Below are 16,194 nucleotides of genomic sequence, written 5' to 3'. Positions count from 1 at the left end.
TTTTTATTAACCTTTACAGATGTCATGCGGATATACTCCACCCTCCAGAAGTATAAGAACCCCCTCCCCCTCCCAGAATGATGTGTTTGCTTGTTTTGCTTGTTACTGCTTAACGTTGGCCAGCAGCATCAAAGAAGACAAGCCCTCTGCAACATCGTAGGAAATACTGCTCAGTTTATTTATTCTGAGGTTTTCTCAGATTGAAAAGTACAGTTTTTGCACTTTGCTGTTTCCATTTTAAGTAATAAAATGAATAATAATTACCATGATGTTTAATTACTTATCTCAACTTCCATGTTATTTTAAAATGTCAGAATTATTTCCTTCATCTGGTTCATCACAGACTTTTATTAATTTATATTTCAGGGGAAACCACTGTCATTGCCCGCACCTTACATAGAAGGCAGGCTGTCTTATTTTAAATTTCTGCAGGATCCATAAACTAAGAACTAAACTGTATGAATGCATCATGAATTCACCTGTATGCCTTTGATGTTGTAATACGCACAAATGTATTTTCAAATTAAGATTTTAGAATAAAATCTTAAATTGTAATAAAAGAGGCAGTATTTAGGGCTCTGTATTATTTTCTTTAACACACATATTTCATACAGGAGTCTGACCAGAGGTAGGTGCTGTTGTTTAGCAAATGGGGAAAAATCAGGCAACCAAGCAGCTCAGGCTGATTTGGAAAATCTAAAAAAAAAAAAAAAAAAAAAAAAAAAAGGCTGGCCGTGGGTGTAAAGGCATCTGTTTTGTTTCTTTTTGCAGTGCAGACTGTATATAGCACACACATTTACATTGTTGCACAATAAAGTTATGCAATGAGGCGAGCAGAAAATACAGTAGTTAATGGAGTTGATGTTTAGTGAAAAGGGAGGGGCTGGTGGATTTTAGGTATGGTGGGGAGAAACTGAGTGCTATAACTGGTGGTGGTGGTGGTGATGTATAAGCTTTCATGTGCATGTGTTCTGGGAAGGTAGGGATGGAGGGAGAGGGTGAGTGGGTGGGTGGGGGGTTAGTTATGTGTCTGCCTCTCTCCCATTGAGAAATGTAGAGTTATATGAGGGTGCAGCTGTGGTGGGGGCTCTTGGCTTCTGGCCAGAGTGATAATGGAGAGCTCCCTCTTCGGGCTCCCTCCTCCCTCCTCAGTGTGACTCACTGGGGACAAAGGGAGACCAGGGGAGGAGGGGGGGTGAAGGAAGGGAGGTGTTAGGGAGAAAGGGAGGGAACACCACAAGAGCACAAACACAACCCTCTGATCTCAGTCAAGGGTTGAAATGGGATCAGATAGTAGGAAACCCCCTCTACTCCCAACCATTTGCATTTGCACTGACACTTAGCAGCAGGACTGCAGCAAAACAGGACAGAGTGGGACAGAAATATGATCCATGATCATTGCCTTAGATTATAAGGAGCCATTTGAAAACAGTCCTCATTAGTGACTAAAGGACTGTCATATTATTCAGTGCCACACGCTTACTTAAAAACAATCATCATGGCACAGGAAATACTGTGACACGTTTAATCGTTATATTTAGCCACGTTCAGGTCTACCCACAGAGAAGGCACATGCTATGTGGCAACACACTTCAGAGGAGGGGAGGTGGGTGAGAGGAAAGCGAGGGAGCGAGGGAGGGAGGAGGGTGAGGAGAGGGGAGTGTGGGTGTGGCTGTCTTCGAATTAGGTCGAGCTCCTCTCTCTGCACATTGAACACATTTATACTGAGGTTTATACTGAGCTCCACCGGAGACAGCGATGCCCTCCTCCGATGCAGCCCCGTCCAGAGAGCCTCATACCCCGGGCAGAGGTTGTTGGTCCTCGCGGTACCATCTGCAGCACCAAGGACAGCTCCTCCTCCGCAGTAGCGCGCAGCAGCTAAACCGACAGCCGCGCCGCCGCCGCCGCTGCTGCTGCCGCTTCGCCGCGCTCAGATGCCGTTAACGAGGCTCGGTTAAGGTCTAAAAATGTCCATATTTTGTTGTGATTTGTTTTTCTACTGAGAGGGGCGAGCCGCTCTCCTGTAGGCAACCGTGCATGGGCACAAGCTGATGGAGGCACTGGGCCAAACTGGGAGTGTGCTGCTGACTCAGCCTCGACTGCTGCATTAATTTATCTGCACTGCAGTGCTCCACCACCTCCCTTCCCCTTCTCTGTTTCTTACCTCGCCCCTCCCTTCCTGACTCGCCCCCCCTCCTCTCACAGCAAACCTGGAGCATGTAGCTAGGAGCCAGGAGGTGAGGGTCCATGCAGTCAGTGGTTCTCCTATTGCCTGCATGTGTACTGTAGCACAAACATACATGAATTTGAAACATAAGCAGCCATACTGCAGATATAGATGGACAAAAATCCAGGGAGTTGGAGGAATTAGAGGGGAGGAGGGAGATGCTGGGAGCTGAAAAGAAACCATGTGACTTGAGGGAGACATTTTTTAGTGTGAATAAAAAAAGAGGGGAGGGACGGATGAAGAATCAGCCATCTAGCTGTTCAGTGTCTGCCCTGCCCGAGGTTCACTCCACACATCATTTACATACAATAACACCTACACTCCAAAAAGCCCCCCGAACCCTCCTCCACCTTGGGGAACCCGACAGAAAAAAAAAGAGCATAAACAGATCAATATCTCCCAACATGGCCATCTCAGCTCTGTTCACAGAAGGCGTACGTGGGTGATGACTGTATTATCATACCTCTGAGCTGGGCCTATTTATTTTATGGTGTACCACAAAGAGGTAGCATGACAGTACAGATGGACTGCATAGTAATTGGGCTATAGTACATACTCTGCCTCTGAGGGGTGGGGTGGAGAGGGAGGGGGGTGTTAACACAGGGCTCTTAACAAATCCATAAGTCCATTACATTTGAAAGGCTGCCTTTCATGACCCTGTTACCACAGTGCCACTCAGCTCCATTTCACAGGATGTTTTGTAATCCACTCGCATCCTCATACACAACAGAGCAAAAGAAAAAAAAATATATTAAGAAGTCAACATTACAGCAAGAAACAAACACAAGTTGTAACTGGAAGGCTGCTTTATTGGTAATAAAAAGGTTCGTGCTCAAATGAAGACAATCTTTCATATATTCTTACCAAGAGTCCAAGTGGTTGTGCAACACACCATCATATTGTACTGTATATCCTCTATCACGGTGTCAAATGATAACAACAGTTTGAAAAGCACTTTTTAATTTTTCAGCAAAAAAGAAAAAACGCCCATAACAAACCATGCTAAAAAAGAATGAGTCCTATAATCAAATATTGATACAAAAATAAATTTCAGATGGAAACAGAAATATAGAAGAAATAAAACAGAAATATAGAAGGCAAGCTGCTTTTTCACAAGCCAAGTGGGTGACACACATAGCACTAAGAACAGGACATTTTGAGTTAGCTGTTTTCTGTTAACATCACACATTGTTGAATATTAAAATGAAGTGGGGTGTCTGGATGATCCTCCGGCAGTATTTCTGACTCGACATCCCTGATTAATGTTGTGCTCACCCTCAAACCCCCACCCTCCACAGTTTGGAAACATGTTTTTTTGTTTCTTTTAGTTGTTGTCGTTGTTGTTTATCTTTTTTTCTTTCTTTTCTTTTTTTTTCAGTGTGGCATCGACATCCAAATTCGCAGAAAAAGCAGAAAAAAGGCACATGCCATTGAGTGGAACACTAAAAACAAACCGTTTATCAAAAGAAATGTGAGGATGAGAAGCAAGTACGTGATTGTATGCATGTTGAGTTGTAATGGCACTGATGTGTGTGTGCGTGTGTGTGTGTGTTTGTGTATGTGTGTACTGTATGGGGGAGGCAAAGGCCCTGGGGATGGTACTATCTCAAGGTGAGACACTGGGCAAGGAGAAGAGTCACTTGTGTGTGTGTGTTTGTGTCCGTGACTGTGGGCATGTCCTGTATAATCAGTGAGGGTGAGAGATATGACAGTAAGTGAGAAATGTGCTGGTAACATTATCCTTTCATCATGATCAGGCTACAATCCATGGCAAGCAGCTCCAGTAACATCGCACATGAGCTATTCCCCAACATAGAAGGGTGCTGGAAACAACCAGTTTTAGACATCCACTGAACGTGTTGCACATAAATCAAATGTGACAAACAGTGTTCTTCTGTTTTATGTATATACATATAGACATATATGTATACATGTATATATCTTTTGTATTATATAATATCTATATTTCATTCAATTTCTGTCAACAAAGTGAAAAGTGTCTCAAAAAATCCAAAAGGTAACAAATGTGACAAAGGGCATAGCTGGAAGCCATTCTATATTATTGTTATTATTCATTTTTTGATTATTAGTAGTAACATTTTTAAAATTCCATATTTACAAAAAAACACAACAAAGCATGCCGATAAAATAAAAGAATATAATACAATATTTATAGTTTCTCTCAAAAAGTTCGTTCTTTTTCAGCGATTGTGCCATTTACATCATAGCCTGCACTGTACACATATTATGTTTTTGTGTTTTCTTTTTTCTTTTTGTTTTTTTGTTGTTTTTTTATTTATTACTTTTTTTCAAGTGTGAATGTATCATTCTAAAACATTACATCCAAGATGAACATGGGTAAATTGGATGACATTACTCACTCCTCCTGTGGTTTTCATTGGGAATGTATTTGGTTTCAATGTGCAGCAGCCAAACTGATTCGGAGACCTCATATTGTAAACAGACCTCAGTTATTGTTACAGACAGGGGGTTCTGGTACAGGCAGTGTTAAACACACCAAATGGCATTAGTGGTGTGACAATGGATGCTAGATTTATGTCCAGTCATCCACTTATAAATAGGACCATCACTCCTGTGTAGAAAAGAAATGGCAGGAACACATTAAGGAGGCAGTTGTGTCTTGTCAACCACTTGACAAAGCCTCAGGTTTTTTTGTTTTTTGTTTTATGAAAAACACCCACAAAGCTTATTATACAACATAGCTGCGTCGATGTGAGGCCTGCTGATGTTTTATCTCGGCAAGTGTTAGGTTTCTACCTCCATCTCTGACTAATTATTTTTGAAGCGGGTGGTACTGTAGCGGTTGAAAGCCTGCACGTATGTGAGAAGATGGTGCGAGCCCGGGTCCAACACCACACAGTGTTTAAGAGGTCCCACAAAAGCACAATGATACACTGACAAACATGGGACTTTCAGCACTCCGACTCAGACCAAAGCACTATTCTCTTCTTCTGCTCTTGCGTTTCTTTCTTGTTCTCATGGCAGTCAGTCTAAAACCCTGAAGGGAGGCGCTCTTCTTATTTATTGGTCCACGTTTATGCTGTGTTAGTTATCAACCATCCACCTCCCTGTAATATCAGACGAAATCCATTTGTTTCTGCAGACAAAACCACAAGCCCTTCATGGCCATCCACCTTTCATACATGCTAGGCACGACAAGGCATGTCCTTGTGATAATTCTCTGCTAACTCTGCTGTATTAGATGGTCAGTGTCACACTCACTGATCGAAGCCTTTTCTGAGAATGATTGCATCACAAGGACATCAGAGAAGGACTTCAAGGCTTTTTGTTTTTCTAAAGCTCGCAACTCAAATTGTCTGAAAAGCACTACCTAAGACATCACTCACTGGGAAATTCTGTGGTGGATCTGACAGAGTACAAAAGAGGAACTGCAATGTATCTGTAAAAGTACTCTCTACTGTGTCTATCTAAATGTGATTTTCTGTTCTAGCCCAAAACAGTGAAGATCAAAATGAAGCAGAAAACATAAAAAATTCTTCTGTCCCTTCTCCAGGAACTATGGCAGTAGATGGGATACCTATTGACACTTAAGCACACCAGACCCTGACTGGTGCCAGATATGGATTCCTTGGCATGAAACATCATTTGCTCTCATTGCCAACACAGGGACCACAGGAATGTGAGGAAAGTGACTGCAGGATGGAAAAGACAAGGAGATGTAAGCCCCAGATTGGGTTCGGGACTACTGACATGACCCTCTCAAAACTATGTATCCTCAACATGAGAATATTCTGCTTCCTAATAGTCATACACTCCACACTCTTTCTAAACTATCCACATTCAGAGCAGCAAAAAACCTTTTCTAGTTTGTGTTATGGCCGATCTGACTGAAACGTTGCCTCTGAGTGCAAACATCCTTCACTCACCTGAAGATTTGATAAAGGGCTGAATCAAAAGATCAAGGTCAGTTGAATAAACAAAACTAGAGAAGGGTGGGATCATATGAATATCATTCCCCCTAATATTCTATATATCACTATCCATAATCTTCATTTTCCTTTTATAGTTCTCATAATTTTTCCCAGTGGACAGCCTCAAACTTATAGTCAAGCCACTGCAGTGGTCTGAGAATTAGTGTCTTGTGGACTATGATTACTCATGCATGATTCCTGATCAAAACATGCCTTCATGCAAGTCATTTCTATGCATTGAACGAGCACAATAATTATTATTTATCTGGAACTCGGTCTGAGCAAGTCTCCTTCAGCCCAAGTCAAAACAATAACTGATGACCCCCTACCCGGTCCGTGTGAAAGCCCATGTAGAAAATGTCTTTTTTAGTGTCAGTATAAGAAAGAGGAGATGAAAAGACTAGTGACATGGGCTAAATGTTACCTTTTTTGCTGCTCAAATAATGTAAAGATGCAAGTATACTCAGCACAAACAAACAAACAAAAAAATCTTTGTCTGCGGTTCTGGGTTTCCCCCTCCCTCGCAAGTGTTTCCTTCCTAGCTAAACTTGCTTGGTTGATTATTGTTTTCTTCTTGATAAAGATGGTAAATTCAGCGTTACAGACCCTCCTTCAGACTGCTAACACAGTTCTAGTAGGATCTGTGTGATCCAGTCCCGTAGCACTGGAGGTTTCCACGCGTGGTGGTGGCAGGGATTTTGCAATTCTCCAATCATCTAGCAGAGATTTCTGTGCCTTGGCATTTGGTCCCCAAAGAAATGTGTCATTGGCCAGCACACTGTGAGTCACTGTTTTTCATTTTGTAATTGTTCCTCATCTCTATGAACTTGATCACTATGCAGCAAAAGTTCCACGGTAAACTGATTGTGTTTGGTTCAGCTGTCTTTGACGACATAAGAAACCACATTGCCTCAGTAGTATTTGAGTCTGTAAACATTTTTTTGTATGTTTTTGTTGGGTTTTTTTCTTACTTGCAAATGATCACGTTTTCTACATTTGTTGGGTTTGGGCTCAGAGTCTCATCTCGCTGTGTTTTATTGGATTTTGAGTCACTGAACCCTAACACTTGGATTCCCACTCATCTTTTTGGTTTTTGTCCTTCTCTTTCCTGGCCCACTCCTCCTTGTTTCCATCCTGCTTCTCCTTATCAGGTTTGGTCACGCTGTCATAAGAGGGGAGAGAGGCAGTGGAAGGTGTGCTCTCCTTCTTCTCTTGGTTGGTCCCACCATTCTCAAGCTTATTGTTGGTAAAAGGGTGGCGTTTAAAGATGATGCCACGCCTGATGAGGTGAGTGCGGTAGGCATTCTGGATAATTCTGGCAGAGACGTCCTCCTGTTTGCGGCGGAGGGTGGTGGTGATGGGTTCGTACGACACTTTGGAGGGGTTGGCTGCCACAAAACGCTCCTCCATCTGCTGCCTCAGCATGTCCAACTCACCACTGTCACCCAGCACACGCTTTGTGAAGGCAAACAGGATGTCCAGGCAGTGAATGCGATCGCCGCTCACCATGGGCATGTCCATGGCAATTAGTTCTATAGTGTTAGGCTTTGGCACACGAAGTGGGTGCTCCAATGCATCGGCAAAGTCAGACAGCTTGGCAAAAGTAATGAACTGAGAGGCAGAGGGGTCGAACTTCTCCCAGATCTCGTAGAAGGTCTCAAAGTCGTCCTCACTGAGTGGATCAGCACTTTCCTCTGTGGCCACACTAAAGTTCTCCAAGATGATGGCAATGTACATGTTGACCACAATTAGGAAAGAAATGATGATATACATGACAAAAAAGAAGATTCCCACTGAGGGATTACCACAGTCGCCCTTCACCGATGTACCAGGGTTTTCCAAGAGGGGGTCACAGTCTGGTGGGTAGTTCAGGATCGGCAGCAGTAAGCCATCCCATCCGGCCGACGTGGTGATCATGAAGAGAATGATCATACTGTTGCCAAAGGTCTCAAAGTTGTACAGGTCATCGATGCCTGCTCCATGTTTTACGTAACCAAAGTTAGACATGCCAAAGATTGAGAAGATGAACATGACCAGGAAGAGCAGTAGGCCAATGTTGAACAGGGCTGGCAGTGACATCATCAGAGCAAAGAGCAATGTCCGGATGCCCTTAGCTCCTTTGATCAGACGGAGGATTCGACCAATACGAGCCAGCCTGATCACCCTGAACAGAGTTGGCGACACAAAGTACTTCTCAATGATGTCAGCCAAGAACATACCTGAGGGAAAGGAAAAGGGAAAATAAGTGAGAACGCAGTCAGGACACAACAGACTTCATATTTAGGCGACCTCCTCAGTGCCTCCTCTCTTCTATCTCTTTCACTCACCAACAATAGACAGGATAACCACAACCACGTCAAAGATATTCCAACCATTGGTAAAGTAATAGTGGCGAAGGGCAAAGAGCTTCAACAGGAACTCCGTGGTGAAGACTACGATGAATATGAAGTTGACCCAGTAGAGGACATTCTCCGTTTCAGCTGACTGATCATCCGTTTCCACCATCATAGTGACCATGTTGAGGCAGATCAGTATCATAATGGAGATGTCGAAAACTTGCTGCTGCACAAAGTCAAACACCATTCCCTGGATCTTGTTCTGTGAGGTAGGACAACACAAAGAGGAACAATGTTGAGATGTACTGACGTATCAACCAACAGCATCATATGTTGTACCATCTGAATGGTTGGTTAAAAGGACAAAAACACACCTGCGGGCGAGGAATAGGCTTTTGCGGCTTTTTGGACCCAAGTTTTTTCATGGCATTGTAGTACTTCTTCTGCTCCTCTGTCATGAAGATATCCTGGCCTCCAAAGTAAAGGAATAAACAAAGATTTGGTTATAATCATAATCTAGCACTTTAAAATAGAAAATATAGATGCAAAATATGGGATTAGAACTCAGAGCGGGTCTTATCTTTTTCTTTTGCTGGTTAAAGTTGTCAATGATCACACCAATGAAGAGATTGAGGGTGAAGAAGGAGCCGAATATGATGAAGACCACAAAGTAGATGTACATGTAGATGTTGACTTCATAGTCAGGCTGGTCTTCCACCTTGGAGGGAGTCACAGTGTTGATGACAGTGTTGTATTTTGTTAACACAATTTAAACTAATTCAAAGTGAGATTTTGTGAATTACACTTTTTATTTTCTTACCAAAGGTTACATGAAACCTTTCTCATACCTGTACAATAACTATGATCGGTGTATACAGGGAGAGCATGAAAATATTTCTTTAAAGAATTTTTTAAAAAATTAATATACCTCTCTGGAATCCACAGCTGCATACATAATGTCCATCCAGCCTTTGAACGTGGCCTTTCAAAAGAGAAACATGACTAAATACATTTGGAGAAACCATAAACACATAATGCCAAGAAAATTCAAAATTGAAATCAAAGAATACTCAAACTCAAACCGAAACTGATGAATGTCCTGTAGGAGACCTTGCGCATGGAAAGAAATAACCGGATAAAGAAAAGGCCATGGAGAAAACATAGACATATACAGAGTGAATACAGACAATAGACGGCCTCTGAGTGCTGTGAAAGTAATGGAATTTGAAACAACAAAACAGAAAAAACAAAAAAGTGCATAGGAAAATGAGAAAAGAAACCGAGTCAGCGTGAAACAAGAAATGCAGTTACAGAGGAGAGAAGGAGTGACACTCTCACCACTTGCAGCAGGGCCAGGTAGCCGGCGCCCACATTGTCAAAGTTGATCTTGACGTTCTTCCACCTGACCTCGGTAAAGTTTGCCAACCTGAGGGCCTCACACTGGGTCTTGTTGTTGACCACGTCAACAGAAAAGTATTCCTCTGACGTCTCATTGAAACAGTAGTAGTACTTGCCCGCAAACAGGTTGACCCCCATTATACTGAAAATCAGCCAAAAGATGAGGCAAACCAGCAACACATTCATAATGGAAGGGATGGCACCCACCAAGGCGTTGACTACCACCTAGACCAGACCAGGGAAGACAGGATATGACAGTGTGAGAACCAGGAAACAAACTCATCTCATTCAAACCCTCCGACAGGACACTGCATACTGTTATGGCGTCACACTTTGTACTATTCGCAGGTGGGGTTAACAGCAGCCGTTCAATTCTATTGTGGCTTCATGTTGCCGAAAATAATCACTGCATACCGCTATGATGTGCATTCGGAAGTATGGGGAATTAATGGGAAAGAGCGCTGTATCAGTCCCTTTTCTAATTAGAGCAGCACTGATGTGACTCTGAGATGCTCTTTGATCTGTTGGAGAGCGCAGCTAGAAATGCTTAAGGGATACTCAAGCACACGCTTATAAAAATTCTATAAGAATCACATGTTTATGATGTAAAATGTACACTTTTATGCTTTTTACATAAAACATAATGTGAATGTTTATGATTTCATCTTTCAAACCATTATCTAGCACTGACAAGCAGTTTGTAGATGGTTAAAAACACATTATAATGTAGTTTTTAACCGGCTTAAGTTGCATTTGTCAAAACGTATAACCACTGTTTATACAGAGTTACTGAATGTTATGTAGCAACAATGTTCTAAAAATAAAAGTTAATATAAAGTAGCAAACTTAAAATGTCTTATCTACAATCAAACTGCATTTTTATGTGTTGTAATTCATTGTGTAGCAGTGTTTCACCCTAACACTACTTTATGCACACACAAACACACACACAATTACCAAATTCACTTTAAATGCTCCTGTTATTTTTGTGCAGTGTATAATTGCGTACAAAATGGACAGGCATCTGTTGCTGCTTACTTAATAAAGTTTACGAGTTAATCAAAGTGTTTGCCATACCACTATGAAGTGTCCACTCTTACCACCCCAACCTTAGACAGTCAATATTCTAAATCTTATTGATCCATAACTCCCAAGTCAAAAAATAAAACACTGAAGCAGTGAAAATTAACAGTATAACTCCCACCACCACCCCAGAAACCTAGTGCTTTCTAGCAATCCAATCTAATTACCCATAGACTTATCATAGCCAGTATTAAGCTCAGCACATAGTGAACCGCTCACTACCAGTGTTAGGCAGGCCGACCAGCAGCTCTCAGGCAGACAGCTGAGCATGCATGTCTTTGGCAGACTCGTTTTGTGGAGCCATATTCCCTCCTCATTATAGACAGACAGGGAGGAGCTCTAGAGCAGGATTCTCTCAGCGTGTGCACGACCTTCGCAGCCTGACGTAGAATCACAATGCGCTTGTGTATGAAGGGCAGACTGCTAAAACTAACTTTGGAATATTTCACAAATGTAACTGTGAGTCTGTCCCACACAGTGTTGCCGTTGCACTCGCTGAGAGAATGACTCTTTGCTCAATCTGAGGTACAATTGAGCCACTTTCAAAAATTCTGTGTTTAAAAAAAAGAAAGAAATTAGGCCATGCTGTACGGAAAGCATTCTCAGAAAGAGGGAAAATGGCTTTCAAAAATGCGTAATGTGCATCGGCAGTTATATTACATGCGTGTTACATGGCATTGTGCAATCTCAAGAACCGCTCAAGTCAATAGATAAATAAATAGAGAAATGTGTGGATAGAGAGATAGCGGCTAAAGAGATAATGGTTGAAGCTTTGCTTGCGTGTCTGACGAGCCATTCTGACATTTACATGTGTTATTTGGGTGTCCGACAAATATCTACAGCACAGAGACTAACACAACATTTGTAACATGTGTAAGCCACTGAGGTGATCGAGGTTTAGAGGTTTTATCCAAATACCCCCTGATGACCAATAACTTTAACAGGCTGCAAAGCTAATATTACAAAACAATTGTCATTTTAAAATGTTTTAACTTCAGTAGGTTTGTCAGGTAAAAGGGGATTTTCTGGGGTTAAGATGGCTAGACATTCCTGTACAATGCATTACTCAAAAAAGTAGGACTGAGATTACAAAGCAGCATCAAGAGAAAGAGAGAGCAAAGTACAAAGTCAGAACAGCCCATAATCATTGCATGTTAAGCAGTGCAATGTGTCCAGTTGAAGCTGCACTGCTCGATCCGCACTGTTGAGATATTTTGGCCTCTGCGATGCATCGTGCCACAAGTCAACTCAACCAGCGAAGACGTACAAGTTCTCATCATTCTAACTCTCCAGAATCTCTTTCATACGGTGTCATCTCTCCATTCATGTTCTTCCCTATTCATTTATTTATTGTTTTGACCTCAGACTTTCTGGTTTCAGTTCAAACAAAATGGTAACTCAACTGATGAGCATATACTGTACATTGTAGTCAGAAATTGATACAGCAGGATCGTATTCCTCTGTTTCCCTTTCCACCCTCACCCTCTTTTACCCCATACACCCAGTGAATGAGGTCATTCATAGGGCAATCGGCGCTGCATATATCCATATATCTATTTATTTCTCTATTAAAAGCAAATGTGCCATGATTTCCAACCCCAAAAATGACATCATTTTACTGGCAGTTCTGTTTCCCAGAATTAACAGTTAAACATCATTGAAACATTCATGACAACATCCATAAAGCCTATCCAGGGCCTAAAAGCATTGATGTCTGCTCATATGCAACGGCATCACATTTTAGTCGCTGGATATCTAGTATGAATGAGACACTCCGAGTCCAATTTTAAGATTAAATTTGGTTACGACCAATCCACCCACTGAATGATTACATAGGCCTTCTCCACCTGCTGGTCTGTCATTTTTGGGACGTACTAGAAAAAAGGGTGACACATTGTCTGTCTAGGGTTGAGAGTGCTGTCCTGAACGCTCTAGTGCTAGTTAACCTAAGGGCCAACACCTATCCAAGCCCAGAACTCAAAGTCAGAGTTGAACTGGGCCCGTTGTTGCCTCCCAGTTTCACTTCCTGTGGCAATGGAAGGCAACAGGAAGCCAGGGCCTGCTGTACGTGCTACAGGATGTGGTGCCATGACATGACAGCAGTAATGCCTTGTGTGAAATGGCAGCCTGGCGTATTTGCTAAGCTTCTGTGTGCATTGCCAAAGGAAAGCATTGGAAATGACTGTAAGTATGTAATATGGACAATGTTTAGAAAAGTTTACAGTAAAAATCTGCCCCCAGATTGGACCGGTAGCAGATCAGTCGGTCAGATGCTATGACCTGAGGTGCTGACACTGGCAGAAGCTTAACAAATACTTTCCTCCCAAAGCCACAACACAGTGAGTGTGTGGTTTCTGTCTCAGTCCCTGATGCAGAAAGATCCTGGACAAGCAGGAGAGAGTGTGTGGTGACCCTCCAGTGGTCCGGCCCAGCCGAAACCGGGTCAAGATGGAGTGAGTAGTGGAGGGATAAAGGGTTGTGGAGGAAGAGGAAGAGGAAAAGGAAGAAGGGGAAGGATGGGATGGGTGCTGCACAGTGCTGCACATGTGGGGGCTGAGGAGAAGGAGGGGAGAGTCTGAGGTGAAGAGAAGAAGCTCAAACTAGAAGACAAGGCAACCAGTCCAAGAACAGTGAGAGGTTAAAGAGAGTGAGATCACAAAAGAAAATAGGGGAAAGAAGAGAAAAAGACAGAAGGGACTACGCGTGACAACAACCAGGTGCAACCTATCGCTACCACCAGTCAGAGAAAACCAATCAGATCTGTGAATTTTCAGAGGGGACGGCTGAAGCAACCAGAGGTACTTTCACAGCGAGCGATTTGCTCTGCAAACCACTCAACTGTAAAAAAATAAGACAGATTCCTCTGAGTGGTTGTCTGGCAGCCGCCCTGCATGCAGAAATTTGGTGTGACTGGTTGGGCAGAGGTTTTTGGTGTCTTGCAGCTCCCTGGTTCCTGCTGGTTGTTCTCGATGCCAAATGCACTGAAGGATGGTGTGAGCCGGGGGGAGGGAAGGGAGGGGGGTTTATGGGAGCAGGGGATGGGAAGGGTGGGGGGTGGGGGGGTCATGTGGAGAGGAGGGGGGTTCTCAATTGAAAGCAGTGGTTGAGAATCAGGCCAAATGAAGAGCTAATAGTTGATTTGGATGCTCTATATGAGATGGCATGTAAGTTTGGTTAGCTTTGACCAATTTCGCATTCACTTTGGCCAATCAGGACGAAACAAAGTCAGATGAGTTAATCAGAATTTCTACTTTGTTATTTATGTGATGAGGCAGCTTTGTGAAAGATATTTCTGTTGCTCTTTGGGTTATATTTGATCAAGAAACAAATCGATTTGCATGTTGATTTTTTTGTTGTTGTTGATTTAATTGATATTCAATTGAAATGTATATTGTTCTGCTGACAAAAATTACTTCACTGTTACTTTACTCAGTCTCCCAGCTGCATCATGACTTGTTCTTTGGCTCTAACAAAAGGCATGGTACAGGATTGCGCATGAAAAGGTGACTTCTTGGTTTTCATTTCCTGGTTTTAAAAACAATCCCCCAATATTATGGAGTTTTTTTTTTTTTTTTTTTTGTCCTCAGTTTGTTTTTAGATCAGTTCTAGCATGCTTTAAACTGTTGAATGGGCATGCGGAAGGATCAGCTGCTTAGCTTTGGATCTTACCCTCATCCCTTCAAAACGTGACAAGGCTCTGAGGGGTCTCAAGGCCCTTAGTGTCCTGAGTGATTTAATGGGGCCTAGATCGGAGTAGCCCAGCGCATTAGCTACAAGGCTGACTATAGACACCTACACAAAAACAGAGAAGCAAAAGAGGTTCCAAACTGTTAGAAGTGAGAATATTCACTAGGGAAGAGAGACGGCCCTGGCATAGGCGGAGAGTTGCTTGACATACACACATAAATCTATGCATGTATATGCATGTATAATATTGCATTTATACATGTATATACACTGAGAGAGAAGGTCAATGTTTAGTATAGGTTTTATGTGCGTAGTATTTTTAGTAGCAGTAGGCCATAGGGATTGTTTGTCAGTGATTTTGGGGCAGTTGACGAGATGTGAAAAGTCCTTTGTACCTGCAAAGAAATTTGTGGTTGAGAGAGAAAGAGAGGAGATAGAGACATAAGACTCAAATAGAGGGTAAATTAGGCAGAGAAGAGTGCTACATGATTTAGTAAAGATACAAGCGAGGGAAATGGGAGAGGAAGAGGAATTGGGGAGGGAGGGAAGGAGAGAGGTTACCCTGTAGTAGCTGATAAAAACCCAACAGACTTGAGAGCCTTACCCTTGCCCCTCTAACATTGTCTCTCCATGTCGCTCTTGGGCTGAGGCATAAAATCCCATATAATTTAAGACAGACAAACTAACGGAACCTAAGAGAAAGAATACAAGTAAACATGTACAAGTGTGTCATTTTGCCATTTTGCTTTCTCAGACATCAAATTGTCACACAGCATTTAGAGTCAAATAGGAGAGCCACAGTCACAAAGACCACACACAAGAAACAGGGATGGAGGTTAAGGGCAGACCGGATATAGTTATTAGCACTGGATGGCACTGAAAGGACAAAAATAACACAGAGTACAGTCAAGTTACACACAGTTAACAATGGTTAACAATAACAGAACACAACCTCAAAGAAACTGGTGCAGCCCCTCTCATGTCCAGTAGCAGCCATCAAGGTACTGCTGCAGCCAAAGAACGCTTTATCATTAGGTAAAAACACCCACTCAACCAATACTTATATTAGGTCCTTGTTTTACAAAACTGTATACACATTAATTCTCAGCACCACTGTAAATGTACAGAGCTCTTATCCCAGCTATAAATCAATCAATGTAAATTTAGGCACCAGGCCTGAGTTATGGTTTGGTGACTGCGAATGCCCTATAGCTCTGGTCCATAAAGCTGATCTAAGCTGAAAACATATACAGTATTGCCTCATTACCAACGAAGGAAATGGACTGTGGAGTGTGGTCAATAAGCTGCACTAATGTTCTTTGACGGGTGGTAAGTAGCAGAGGAACGACTTAGCCTTGATGAAGTCACAAGTCAGAACAGAAGTGTGCTAAGGCGGTCATTACAGGCTGTCTGCTGCACAGGGTAGCAAAGTATTCGTTGGCTGAATGTAGGTTATTCAAGATGCAAATGTAGGTGGGCAGCTATGTTAGAAAAAAACCTCAAAGTCTAA

The 16,194-nt window shown here is 42.4% G+C and overlaps 1 protein-coding gene across 1 annotated transcript in view; it reads right to left on the bottom strand.

The window, feature by feature from the left end:
- Positions 1-4,477: 4,477 nt before the first annotated feature.
- The window catches only part of scn8aa (sodium channel, voltage gated, type VIII, alpha subunit a), a 43,074-nt gene continuing 31,357 nt past the window's right edge, over positions 4,478-16,194 (bottom strand). The window contains exons 21-27 of the mRNA XM_085781881.1: positions 14,667-14,789; positions 9,855-10,139; positions 9,445-9,498; positions 9,097-9,234; positions 8,891-8,995; positions 8,508-8,778; positions 4,478-8,399 (exon numbers count right to left, since the gene is read on the bottom strand). Coding sequence (XP_085638007.1) covers positions 7,240-8,399; positions 8,508-8,778; positions 8,891-8,995; positions 9,097-9,234; positions 9,445-9,498; positions 9,855-10,139; positions 14,667-14,789 — 2,136 coding nt within the window. The 3' untranslated portion in view covers positions 4,478-7,239. The remainder of the gene's footprint in view (positions 8,400-8,507; positions 8,779-8,890; positions 8,996-9,096; positions 9,235-9,444; positions 9,499-9,854; positions 10,140-14,666; positions 14,790-16,194) is intronic.

The sequence above is a fragment of the Trachurus japonicus genome, chromosome 7, assembly GCF_045865225.1.
Source record: "Trachurus japonicus isolate A0001 chromosome 7, Traja_1.0".
Lineage (NCBI taxonomy): Eukaryota > Metazoa > Chordata > Actinopteri > Carangiformes > Carangidae > Trachurus > Trachurus japonicus.
The sequence above is the reverse complement of the archived record's forward strand: the minus strand, read 5'-3'. Positions and strand labels throughout refer to the sequence as shown.